Raw genomic sequence first — 13,569 nt, forward strand, 5'->3', positions numbered from 1 at the left:
TTGAATGTAAAGTACAAAATCGTTGTGTGATCAGTAACTCAGAAATCGTGTAAATCGTTTCACTGACTGAATTTTTTGCATTAAATTAAGAGTTATACTTTCACAAGCTGGCTTCTTTTATAAGTTTAAATAATCGTGAATTATATTTTCACGATGACTTTGAAATAGTGAAAATTTGATTCGCGTAAATTTGATACACCGTTTTAGGTTCTGATTTGCGGAAAAAACATGACGCGGACAAAACCTGATATATATATGTTTTCTCTTATATAACACTATTACGAGCAATACGTATTTATCACTGTGTAAATACCTATACGGGGTAAACAGGGATTCCGGCTAACATCACGTGACATAGATCCGGGGTATGTCTTGTTATTTATAGATTATGAGATCATAATGGTCAGTAATAGCACCATGTAAATATTTATAGAATATAGAACTCTCCAATTTCATTTGTTGTCTAAGTTCCCTCTCTTTGCTATTGTTCATATTTTGAATTGTGTTCTAAGAGTATAGATGTGTTTTCTAGAAGATTTTCCCAGTACATTTTGACTGTAAGTAAATATGACTTTCTTTTGAGTTTTTTATGATCATATATAATTCAAAGTACATGTGCTTACTTTGAATTAATACATTTGTTGAATAGTTAGATTTTATGCATTTTCTATGATGGTAATTGAGTAAGAGTGACCGTATGCATTTCTACATTATCTTTAAGTTATTAATTACAACTAGAGAGTAAAATGTATATCAATATGAATGTATATTAAAACTATAAATCATGATTGAATCAAATGTTTTAGTTTAAATATGTTAAGTGTGAATGTCAGAGTGTTCGAGTAGTATTCAGGTATTTTTACTTTTTATGATTTTGTTGTGTGAAGAAGCAATGTAACATTAGTTTCACACAAGCATTTCATATTTCATTATTCTATATATATTTATTACCAGCATGTAGAATATTCTGGACATGACCAGAATTTGGCTCTGTGTAAACTTATACGGTATTTTGATGCACCAGATGCGCATTTCGACAAATAATGTCTCTTCAGTGATGCTCAACCGAAATGTTTGAAATCCGAAATAACTCGGTGTCACACATAGGTATGACATTGCAATTTTTGTATATTCTTTGCATTATGATAAGTTTTGAATATTCTTATCAAGTTGATTAAGTTTACGTACGATTATTTAGTCTATGATTACATGTATTCAAGCGCAATAGTTGAGTAAGATAAATCTATTTATCATTTATACCATATAGTAATCAATAGTCAAATATATCTTTATAAATAAGCACTATTAAGGGGAATAACTCTTGGTTGTACACTGTGCTGAGCAAATGAGTTTTCTTTGTTGATATTTTTATACTATATGTTTTAATTCATGATATATATACCATATGTGATATTCTTCTTATATATTTCAGAGCGAATTATAAAAGAATACAAACTCTTATTGAACCCTACCATTGGTGTTGTGTTGTTTTTACCTATATATAAAACCCACACTATTACATACGTATTCAATTCATTTATTCACTGAAAATCAGATCACTGGTACATGAGGTACAAACAAATATATACATATATAAATTAGGATTATAGGTAAGGGTCACAAAAAAGACACCAGTAGATATTGAAAAATAAACATATGGTTAGGTGTAAGTAAATTAGTTTAAGAAGAGCAGGCAGCACTAAAATTTCTTGTAACAAACTTTGCCAGTGATTTCAAAGATGTCACATTGTTTGTATTCATTAACTCGTTAAACTTACTATGCTCCATCTGTGTAAAGCGACCCCCCCCCCCCCAACTCCCAGTGTGAGAGGACTTACTGCAAACATGTAGGCCATCAATACGTGTATAATCCCGATCAACCAAAATACATGTAATAATAATAGCCTTTATTTATCCAGGATAACACAAATTAGCATATAGCTAGTTTCCATTGTGGTCCTGTATTAAAACATATACACAAACATAAAATTAACATCTAAAATTAGTATCTAACCATGAATACGATATAAAAGGAAAAGGGGGGAAATATATAGCATAAGACACACCTAATTAGTGATAAAATTATTAACTAAATATGAATACATGACATAAAAGGAACGAAGAAAAAATAGCATAAGACACACGCACACACAGTGCCATATCACAACTACATTTGGCACACCTGAACAAACAGAGGAAACTTCTATGAAAATATTCCATCAAATACATAGCTTTAAAAATGCCAACCGAACCAGAGCTTCGAACATTTTGAGACAGTTTGTACCAAAGGAATGCAGAAGAGTAGCTGTATGAACGTTTAAAATTTTCAGTTTTAGCTCTTGGTAAATATAATAAATAAGACATATAATCATTCGACCTGGTTTGGCGGCAACTCACATCTTTTGTATATTTAAACACGTTTAGGTAATTTGGCATTTGATTATTTAAAACTTTGAACAGAAAGACAACCTTTCTAAACAAAATAATCCTTAATTGGCATCCAGTTCAAACAAGAAAATAAAAAGCCAGAAAAGGTCCTGATATCTCGAATATTTAAAAGTATTCTTGCTGCCCTCTTTTGCAGCTTGAAATTTTTTTCTAAATATAGTTGATTTTGTACGTTACACCAGACAGTACAGCAGTAAGTAAAATGTGGGGAAAAAATACTATTAAAAACCTTGATAAGTGCATTTGGTGGCATAAAATAACTCACTCTCTTAAGTACAGAAAGTTTTCTTACAATTTTCTTTGAAATTAACTCCACGTGTGCATCCCATGATAAAGTACATGGTGTATTATCTATATAAACACCTAATAGTTTAGCCTGCTTCACAAATTCAATTTGTACACCATTGAAATATATGTACCACGAGATTGGTTTATTTACGAAAGGTCTTTCTTTTTTCGTCACATCAAATCTGGCTCGTATTAATGGGCCTGACACACTACAACGTTTTAGACAACTTATTCCGACGTGTGGAATAATTATCCATTATTATAGCTCACTCCAATGATTATGGAAGTTCAGTAAAATTTCTGGCAATTTTCTTGCATATTGTAATGAAAAAAATAATTTGATTTATAGTCAATATTAGCCCTATCTAGATTGAAAAAATATAATATACATGTATGTCTCTGATATAAAGCCTACCAAAAATACCGTGTAATTTCATTCCAAATGTACCTAGCAAAATTTGTCATGTAATTGGATATGTAAGGTATTTTATACCTATTAGAAAATATTTTATTAAGATTAATTTTTTGAATTTGAATATGGTGTATTATACGCCAACAATTATTCCGGAAATATATTATCTATTGATGACGTTTCATCCAAGTGAGTATAATCTCGCGAGAATACCGCTTGTTTTCATCTGCCCGTGTAGCACATTTGTTATATACATGTATTATGAATCAGTGGGTAAGACATTTTTTAAAACGTGGATAAATTAGTGTTCTGTGATAATGACACATGTATTTAAGCTTCCTGGAACATGAAAAAATGTATAAAGAGACACCATAGATCAGAGAGAAATATTTATTCGTGGTTCGAATTTCCTCCATTGTTTACGTATAGGTTATAGTGCAATATCCTTGACCCAGGCGCCTATGATCCAACTCGCTGGCATACGCTGAAGCTGAATTTAAAAATCAAGAGGACGCACTTTTTGGACGCATATAAAACGTACCTCTAACGCGCTAAACGAATATATAACCTATGTTTAACGTATGTGTAACTTAATATTCATAATTTATACCCAACGTAAACATAACTTATACAAGCATATGACAGCGTGTACCCTGCGAGATTTTAGCGTTCTTGACTTATGCGGAACCCATGCACAACGTTAGTCTAACTTATGCATAGCGTGTTGGAGCGTACTCAATCGGAACTCCTCGAATGTCAACTGGCAATGCATCAAATTCACTCATGGATGCCATCGTATAACATCCGAGATCTGTGTCGAGTGCGCGAGAGATTCGAAGAGTTCCGATTGGGAGCTTACTTCGACAACCACGCGACGTCAGATATAAAAGCGGAGGCTCTATAGAACCACAAATCATTATAGAAGTGGACGTCGATCGATCAACATGCCTCCAAAAAAATCACGGAAAATTGCAGGAAGGCGCCGACCTAGGCAATCTTCGGCTATTTCGTATTCCGCCATGATTGTAGACTTCTGCCCATGCTCATCTGTACCAAATATATGTAGTTGACACCTGAACTCTGGCGAATATATAAACACGTTCAGCGTGTTGTACACACGTTTTAAACACGTTCAGTAAGTTCTAAGGACGTCAGAAGTACGTTGCATGTCGGTTAGAAATAAGTTACGCGTATTCTACTCAGTTACTCTGCTGGTAGCCGACGTATGTTAACTTGCATATAGCGTGCGTGAACGCGTGCATTACTTACATGTACCTGTCGCGTACTTCTAACTTATGCCTAACGTGTAGGCAATACGTCGGCATACGCTGAAAATTATTTTGGGCTGCGTTCGGCGTACAACAACTTATACCATCGTATTTCAGCATGCACGTAACTTCTTATAAACGTATCCATAACGTATTCAACGTACACCAGCGTGTTTGCTATTTCTCATACGTCGGGATACGTTGATGCTATACGTCAATGTGTGACGGGCCCATAAGATCTAGGAGATTTTTACTCCCAACGGTAGACATTATATAATGTTGGAATGGATTCTGCGAGTCACCTAGTCACTGTTCTTTCCACGATGCTGCTTTTTATTGTTTGTTTTAAGGTAGTACTCTACATCGTCATAATGGCTGACTTCCTTTAAAAACATGGATGAAAAAATCGATATCAGCAATATTTGACTTTTCTTTTTCCATTTAAATACCTAGCCGAGTAGCTCAGTAGGTTAGAATACCGACTGTTGACCTGTAGGTCGCAGGTTCGTGTCCAGCAGGGGTTTTAAATTTTTTTCAGATTACCTTCTACCAAAAATGTACTTTTTGAAAAAATAAAGTGAATTTGAAAATTTTTAACTTCAAAATATTTTTGTACATATCCTCCGAGACCGAGGTGAGAGGCTGTGTGATTTTGAGCGCAATGCTCTAACCACTCAGCCACGGAGGCCCCCTTGTTCCCCCATTTTAAATTTCAAGACAAGACCTTGAAAATTATGTGAAATTTTAGAAATTGACATTATCCTAAAATGTCCTTTTAAACTCTGAAATTTGATCTCGTGAATTTTTACGTATATCAAGAGCAAAAAGGTAATTATTTCCATTACTTGTATAAACTTTTTTTTTATCTGTATTGTTAGAAAACATGGTTATGTATGTATTTTATGTATTGTTTGATTTGGGTTACTTATGTTGTCATGACACTAGCAGACAAATCAAGTTTAATTGAATGATTCTTTAAGTACAAAAAGGTCATGTTTAGAACACTGTAGTTCAATAACAAGCATTGCGACCCCCAGTTTTTCTTTTTACTTCCCGAATTCTCGTAGAAATCAAACATATACTTCCCATAAAATTGACATTGCTCCAAATCTCAAGTGCGAACCTCTTTAATAACATTTGTACTCTCAATTTCTTGAATCTTTTAAATGTTTAACTTCACATTTACTTTTTCTATACTTGAATCCACATATCCATCCATTGTAAACAAACACCCCTTTATTTCAATACCTGCATGACAGTTAATTCCATCAAAGTTTGATATGAATCTTGCAAAATCATGAAAACACCTACATGAATACAGAAATCTATTTTCTAGAGCATGATTTTGGACGAGAGTTCTGCCAAGGTGATAAGTGGGTGTGTCTCTATAGGCACGTCTTTTAACAAATTCACAATTCATAGGTACAGAATAGAGAGGTGGCAAACAGCATTCCATACACATTTTCTCTCATGTATTATTTGGCTTTAAAATTAGCTGTGTGCTTTATCCAATGAAAAAGAGGGGGAATCCCATCCCCGCGGTCTTACAGTGTGGATTCCGGGTAATGTACGGGGTGAACCCCTGTTTGAACTTAGGAACTAAAACCACGAAATGAATGCAGCAATGTAAGACAGATTAGTAGGAATTTTAAGAACGAATTAAATATACCCAATTCTCCTTTACTTTCTAGTATGTTTAACTTCTTAAGAGGACTGCCTACTCAGTATGTGGAGATCTGACTTGTGTACGTTTTTGATTTCGAGACAGGCCAGTATATGTGCATGTATACCTTGCTCGTCTTCACGTGATTTATTTTTATTGGTCGTATAAAACCCAAGAACTTTAATAAATTTTCGAATTTTGACTGTACTGTTATAATCACTTAGTTCTCCATTGACACAGGTAGATGCAAGTCTAGCCATTATCGTAATTTCAGGAGACATGGAAACAAAATCAACAAATCACTTTATTTAACTAAAGGCCCATATAAGCTAAATAGCTCTACATAATGAACATCAACTACAATCATATATATATATATATATATATACTTCAACCACAGGAGAACTTCCTGTTTAAGAATCAACAAACTGTCGATAACTTACTTCCGTTTGTCGATACCTAAATACTGAAGTCTTGTCAATTATATTTTTAGACCGTATTCCTTCAATTGCATTAAACCTAGCCAATAGGAATAGCGTAACCAGTATAAAACAGGACGGATCTACCAGTATATGTGTTATTAGCAAACTAACATCGCTAGCTGTGTCTCCAGTTTTGATAGAGGTATTAGGTCACAGCTATACAGTTATACGTGTTCATGCCTTGTGTAATATGTGATACTTTGATCTGCTCTTCTTTAATTGATTAGGTTCACATTGAAATGCCTGGAGAGCAGCTAACGTGCGTCTTGCAGATTGCGCACACAAAATGCGGAGGATCTTCGTTACAAAAGTCAGCCATATCGGAGGTTTTCGCTCTGGTGAATGCCTACAAATGTTTCTGTTACACTAAAAAAGAATTCTCCTCAGAGTTAAGTGATATTGTTGCATTTTCGCAATTGAAAGACTTTATAATTTCTAAACGCGACAAGAAGAGTACGAGAAAAGAAATACAAGATAGACTGGAGATAGCTTGCTGGCGTGAGTGTAAAAGAAGCTATTCGAGACGAGTGTTCACCGAATCTGATGTGTTCAAACTATGGCAAATTTTCAACAGACTCACCAATGAAGAGTCCTACCCTCCTGTGATATCACAGCGAGATGCAGATTGGGCCCTGGAGAAATTTGTCGCATATGCGACTAGAAAGAAAGAAGCCCCTTGTGAAGGGGATTTGACGTTTCAGAGTTTTCTCAGTTATTTGGAAAGCATATTCGATCCTAAATCAATCGTTCAACCATTAAAGGAAATCTATGAATGGCTGGTGAAGGAAGTCATCAAAAGCGGGTGGGTTTATATGAGAAGCAAACGGAGATTCAATTGGTCATCATGGTCAAGAAAATGGGTCACCTTGACCCCTGGCAAAATATATTTTTCTCGAAAAAATGCCTCTGAAGATTCAGTCATGAACACAAAAGGCGTGTTTTACATCTCCGAACAAACAAGTATTCAGGTAGCTAAAGCAGAAAATAAAAAAATGAAACCTCTTATACACGTATCAAATAGCTACTCGTTTGAATGCCACATTACGACCGAAGAGGAAAATGAAATAAATTCGTGGATATCTGCTCTTAATGACTCTCTCAAACATTGCAAAAGTGGCACAAGTCCTCTTTACACAATCCTAAAAGCCCAGAGTCCTAAACACTCGACTTCATCAAATGTCAACCGCTCAAGAGAACGTGAAAAGTCTTTCATCCTCTCTGCAGTCAAACGTAAGGAACGTAAGGATATGAAGGAACGAGAGAAAAACGAGTCGCAGACAAAAGTCAATAGAGGGTGCTTTCTCCGAATGAACTCGGTGAATACCGAAAGAGAAAAAATTAAAGCGGTTTTCCTAGGGCTGGATAAAAATGGAAAGGGATATTTAAATGAAACGGAATTTTCTTCAGCACTCAGAGAATTAGGGTTGAATCTAAGTAATTCAGAAAGTAGAGACATCTTTAGAAACATAGACACAAATGGTGATGGAAAAGTCATGTTTGATGAATTTTATGACTATTTTCTGGAAAAAATTCTGAGTCAGGAAAATTCTCTTCTAATGAAGGCCTTCATAAAAGCCGATAAAAATGGCAGTGGAGCAATCAATTTCAAAGAATTTTCAGAGTTTTTGCGAGACCGTCATATTGCGTTGAGTCTCGACCAAGTTTTATCAACTTTTGACAAAGCATGTAAAGACGAACTCTCGTTCGAAGATTTCCAGTGTATGTCATTTGTCGATGAAATTGGCATATTTCAAGATCCGAATGAAAAGTTTGAAGCTCAAATGAAGTTGCAATTTGATTCATGCGATTCTAACGTTCTTAAAAATAGAATAGAAAAACGATGGCAAAAATTTGCGTCCTTCAGAAGACAGGGAGAAAATGGAAATGATGTGATGAAAGGCGCCAGTGGAATCGTGGAAGACATTGTGCCTGGGGAATACAAAATGGAAGATCTCGCCAAATTCAGGGACTTGCCCAAATTATTACCAAAGGTGACTATTGTGAAGGGAGTGTCGTGGGAATCAAGCGATATTCCGGACACATCCGGAAATCTGGTTTTTCCGCATGACTTTAGTGGTCAGATAGAAGCTGAAATTGCCACTGGTGAACTTTTGGAATACTATGGGTGTACATTTGCTGAGGGAAAATCCGAAAAGGTTTCCCTTCCATATCGCCATGCTGTGCAAGACTTTACTTACAAAAATGATTACCTAGCTGATTATGTCGAGAAAAAGAATGGAGGAGCCGGATTGGAAAGACACGGGTTCTCGCATATTGACTGTCCGCTGGACGAGGACTCCGGGTTCTTCATATTGGGGAAAATGGACAGAGACGAACTTCACTTGACAGCCTTTAAAATACCCAGACGACAGACCCTGTACATTCCAGGGAACTGCATTCACTCTAATGATTACTTAAAGGGAACCTGGAGAACGATGTTGTCGGACGAGACCAACATAGACCACGTGCATCTGAAAAAGAAACCCATTGATGATGAAGAGTCATGCTTAGAGCCATTTACATTCATGTTTTCGTTATAAGGGATCTCTCATTCAGTATGTAGCAGTACTCACATGAAATAGATAAATTGTCAATGATTTTACATGCATGTACAATAAGATACTTTAGTACCTTATACAATAACCATTGTTGTTGAGAGAAGAGACTTATTTATTATAATGTATTACGACCATAATGCGTAAAGCTTAGTTTTTTTAGTGATGTTTTATGGCACTTTAAATCCTAGTCTTTATTTGCTTTTCGGTGTATTATCTTTTTCCTTATCGGAGTCCTGAGTGTCGAGTCATGGCATATCAGTGTGTAATTATAAATCGGTGCTTCTCAGAATAAAACAAAATCTAAAAATGTTGAAATAGCGTTGTTTCTTTTCATTGAAACTATATAAGGGGAACAGTGCTCCCACTGGACCAGAATTCCCTTTCGCCACTTTTTCGGGGAGTGGCGCGGCACAAATAATCACATGCTTTACAATTATTTCCATCATATTATATATTATTTTATTCATTACACTTAATTTAGCATTTTGAATCAGTTACATTACTTAATCATATCCAGCTACCATACCTAAACATTTCTTTCTGAAATAATAAGAAGTTGATTTATTTGATAAATTCTATTATGGAAATCAAAATTCAGATAATAAATCATATAGATATAAACTTCATGATGCTACACCCCTCAGTGAAAACATTGTGTACATTGGCCGAAATGCAGATGTCACAAAACATCAAGCCCAATTTAGAGTCGTATCTCAACCACTCCCTATTAAATTTCCGTTTTTGTATGGAAGATTTTGCAATTTGGACAGAATCAGATGTTTGAGGAGGTGGGGTTGACTGTAAAGCCAAACATAGATATTTTTTAAATTTTAGACTGACTAGGGTCAGAAGCTACAAGTTTAGTGTCAAAATAGAATGGGGTGCATAGTCTTATGAGATTAGCATTTTTATACTGTTACGCACCGAACTTCAAAGAAAATTATTTATTAAAATTGCCATGTCCATATCAATGGTGACCGACCGCATTGTTTATGAAATATTCGAACTAAAATCAAACACATCAAAATCAAAATCTTGTAATGAACGAGTTTGGCCGCAAAAACAAACAATTGATGTATTCAGATATACATTATACACAATAATACGGCCAATTTAATTACCAGTCGGTTCTCTGGTTAAGAATTGACATTAATGTGGAAATGATAACACGATAATGAATAAGACTTTAAATGTTAAACAATTGACCACAGCAGGGTAAACAGCTGTCCGATGTACTTTATTACATAATCACCGACTTTTTTGCAGCCATAAATTACCTGAGGCTGTGACCAGCTCTGTGTGCACTGGAGCGACGCGAGATTTCCGGTCGCACGCGTTGACTGAATAAACAGATTTTGACTGCATAAACAAACAGGAGATAATGTGTCACTGACAAAGGATTAAAAATACAATTTATTGCAAAAAGGGATTTTCGCCACTTTCAATTTTTTTTCGCCATTTTTGAAAAAAATTCGCCATTGGCGAAAATGGCGAAGCCCAGCCACAGGGGCATCTTATCCGCTCTGTTCTCTATCACACATATATAAATACACAAGGGAAGAATCGAAAGTAGCACACGATTTGTAAACAAAGTCATAAAACACCTTACTTGAAAAAAGTTACACAAATCCTCGTATGCACTAATGCAAATGATGTCCTAGAACTTATCCAGACTCAAATATTCCAAATATTCCCAATGTAAATAGTTTTTATCCACATAAAATCCCAGCTTGCTGCACAGTTTTGAACTCTTAGGCCAAGAAAAGATAACTCTACTTCAGACGACAACTTCCGGTATTTGGAATCTATATTTGAGAAGCATAAAATCAAGGATCAATAAAGTAAAGAGGCGTTAATTTGTAAATCAGTGTCTGAAAAGAAATATTGTAATATAATAGGCAATTATACAATAGATTTTCCTTTAACTTTGAATTACAAAAAATAAATGAATAAATTAAAAAAAAAAAAAAATAAGAAAAAGAAACAACAACCAAATATGAGAAAGGAACTTGACTTTATATTACAAAAGAAAAGCAGATTTTAGAAATGTATAACGTGTCTTCAAAAATTATGAAAATAAATCATCTGTCCTCAACTGTAATCTGTCCCTGTCTGGTGCTATTTTAACCCCCCCCCCCCTTCACACAAAATAAAGAGTTTTTGAGTTATGTAATTTTCCTTTTTGAAGGTAAGAAAAAATAGGTAATCTGTCTCTGATCATCGTGGAAATGAAGAATTTGCCCTTTAACGGCATGAGAATAAATGAATAATCTAACTTTAAAAATTGTCAGCCCCCCCCCCCATCCCCCCCCCGAATTAAATGGTATTATACCCTTATATGGTTAGTATGAATATATAATAACTGGGTCATTCATTTAATTACCATAACATGTGAGAAACAGATGAGCAATTAAAATAATTTTCCTTCACATTGAATAAAAAAATTCAAATATGGACAAGAACTTGAAATGAATATATGTATATATATATATATATAATCCAGAAATAAGTATAGAAAAATATATAGGCCTACAAGTTAGTAGCATAATAAAAATATCACAAAGCCGACTGAGCATACTTGTCTAGTTTCAGGAGTTACATATAAGTATTTAATTTCAAAACAATATATTCTTATTATATATAAATTTTATATAAATGAATATATTGAAATTTATACAAATTAAAGAAACTAGTATTTTTATTTATTTATTTTGTATTATTATTATTATTACTTTTTCTTTTTTTTTTATTGTAATATAAAGTCAAATTCTTTTCTTATATTTTATCCCCCCTCCCCCCCATTTTTTTTTTTTATTAAACCCGACTGTTTACCAACAATTGTGCAATGAATTACGCTAATTGAATTACAATAAAAGTATGTCAACTCCATGCTTACAATAAGATAGATATTTTTTTTTCAAAAATTGATAAATATAACCAAAAACCGGAAGTTGTCGTCTGAAGTAGAGTTATCTTTTCTTGGCCTAAGAGTTCAAAACTGTGCAGCAAGCTGGGATTTTATGTGGATAAAAACTATTTACATTGGGAATATTTGGAATATTTGAGTCTGGCTAAGTTCTAGGACATCATTTGCATTAGTGCATACGAGGATTTGTGTAACTTTTTTCAAGTAAGGTGTTTTATGACTTTGTTTACAAATCGTGTGCTACTTTCGATTCTTCCCTTGTGTATTTATATATGTGTGATAGAGAACAGAGCGGATAAGATGCCCCTGTGGCCCAGCTCGAGCCCTGAAGGGGAAGTATGTTCCGACTCTCGAAAACAGTTTTCGTAATGTAGCGGGCAATATAAGAGTGAACTTGTATTGCATCGCTAGAGAGCTAGCTTTTCTAGTAAAGCGGTAGAGTATCTCTCTTGATCACGCAAGTTAATAAAGCTGACATGAATTAATAAATATAGTATAATTCTATATGCCCGCCATATTTCTTTGCTAATCCGCCATATTAGTTGGATATTCTATTGTTATATGTATCAGGGTTCGCATGGTATATAAGGGGACGAGTTGTGCTACGCTTCACTTCACACTTTGAAACACCATACAGTGCTCAAAATTACAATAAACATATCGTACAGTAGTAAATCATTCTAAAAGCTTTGGATAAATATAGAATGCCTTTTCTTAACGTGAATGTGGTACATTTGCAATAAATACGTCAAAACTATACAAAAACGCGGAGAAATATTTCATCTATTATCTAGATCTATTGATGAAATGGAATAAGCAAAGGGTATCAAATCTATACCATTCACACTTACTTCAAACAAAATGCAAACACATAAATGCTACTATACGAAAAAAGAAGACCTAGTCATGTATGCTCGCCATGAAAAAGAATCGAATGCGGATGATTATTTACCTGGGTCTACTCGTAATATCTGTAAAGGACCGAAGATGTACGTGTACACTTGTCGAAAATACTCAAAGTAGTAGTAAAACTCCCTTTATTAGCATAATCCATGAAACAAAACGGTACACTCCATTTGTATTCCAACAGTAAACAACATTGTCCTTTGTACAGACTGCGACACACTAAGTCTGTGCCGATCAGCTATCTTCAATCAGGGGAAGTATCAGAGTAGAATATTTACCCTGTATTGTGCATGAATCCTTATACCGTATAATTTGCTTGTCAGAGTATTGCAGATTTATAAATCAGGAAATCTTTTTAGGTACATAAATTGTTTGTGCATAGATAATTTGCATATACAACACTGCACGAGTGTATGGAGAGAGAGAGAAAGAGAGAGAGATTCAAACGATGATCTTGTAATAATCGCGCTCTTATAAGACAAATGATATCGTTAATTCAATACATGTATAACAGAACAGTAACTCAATATTGCTCTCATTAATTGATATTACAGATTTATTTGATTCATTTAAAGCACGCAATAATTAAAAATTAAACATATCTTTAAATAATGTTAT

The 13,569-nt window shown here is 34.4% G+C and overlaps 1 protein-coding gene and 2 long non-coding RNA genes across 3 annotated transcripts; 2 read left to right on the forward strand and 1 right to left on the reverse strand.

Moving 5' to 3' along the window:
- The first annotated feature begins 246 nt into the window (after nucleotides 1-246).
- Nucleotides 247-1,468, forward strand: LOC130055158 (uncharacterized). Its single transcript, XR_008803430.1, has 2 exons — nucleotides 247-557; nucleotides 955-1,468. It is a non-coding gene; the product is annotated as an uncharacterized LOC130055158 (long non-coding RNA).
- Nucleotides 1,469-3,359: 1,891 nt separating this feature from the next.
- Nucleotides 3,360-9,434, forward strand: LOC130055156 (uncharacterized). The gene is made up of 2 exons (XM_056166773.1): nucleotides 3,360-3,421; nucleotides 6,789-9,434. Exons 1-2 carry the CDS (start codon nucleotides 3,410-3,412, stop codon nucleotides 9,099-9,101), a joined length of 2,325 nt encoding a protein of 774 aa, XP_056022748.1. The 5' UTR covers nucleotides 3,360-3,409; the 3' UTR covers nucleotides 9,102-9,434.
- A 1,069-nt stretch (nucleotides 9,435-10,503) lies between these two features.
- Nucleotides 10,504-13,201, reverse strand: LOC130055157 (uncharacterized). Its single transcript, XR_008803429.1, has 2 exons — nucleotides 12,998-13,201; nucleotides 10,504-10,924 (listed from the first exon to the last, which is right to left on the reverse strand). It is a non-coding gene; the product is annotated as an uncharacterized LOC130055157 (long non-coding RNA).
- Between the last annotated feature and the right edge of the window lie 368 nt (nucleotides 13,202-13,569).

The sequence above is a fragment of the Ostrea edulis genome, chromosome 5, assembly GCF_947568905.1.
Source record: "Ostrea edulis chromosome 5, xbOstEdul1.1, whole genome shotgun sequence".
In the NCBI taxonomy this organism is placed as follows: Eukaryota; Metazoa; Mollusca; class Bivalvia; order Ostreida; family Ostreidae; genus Ostrea; species Ostrea edulis.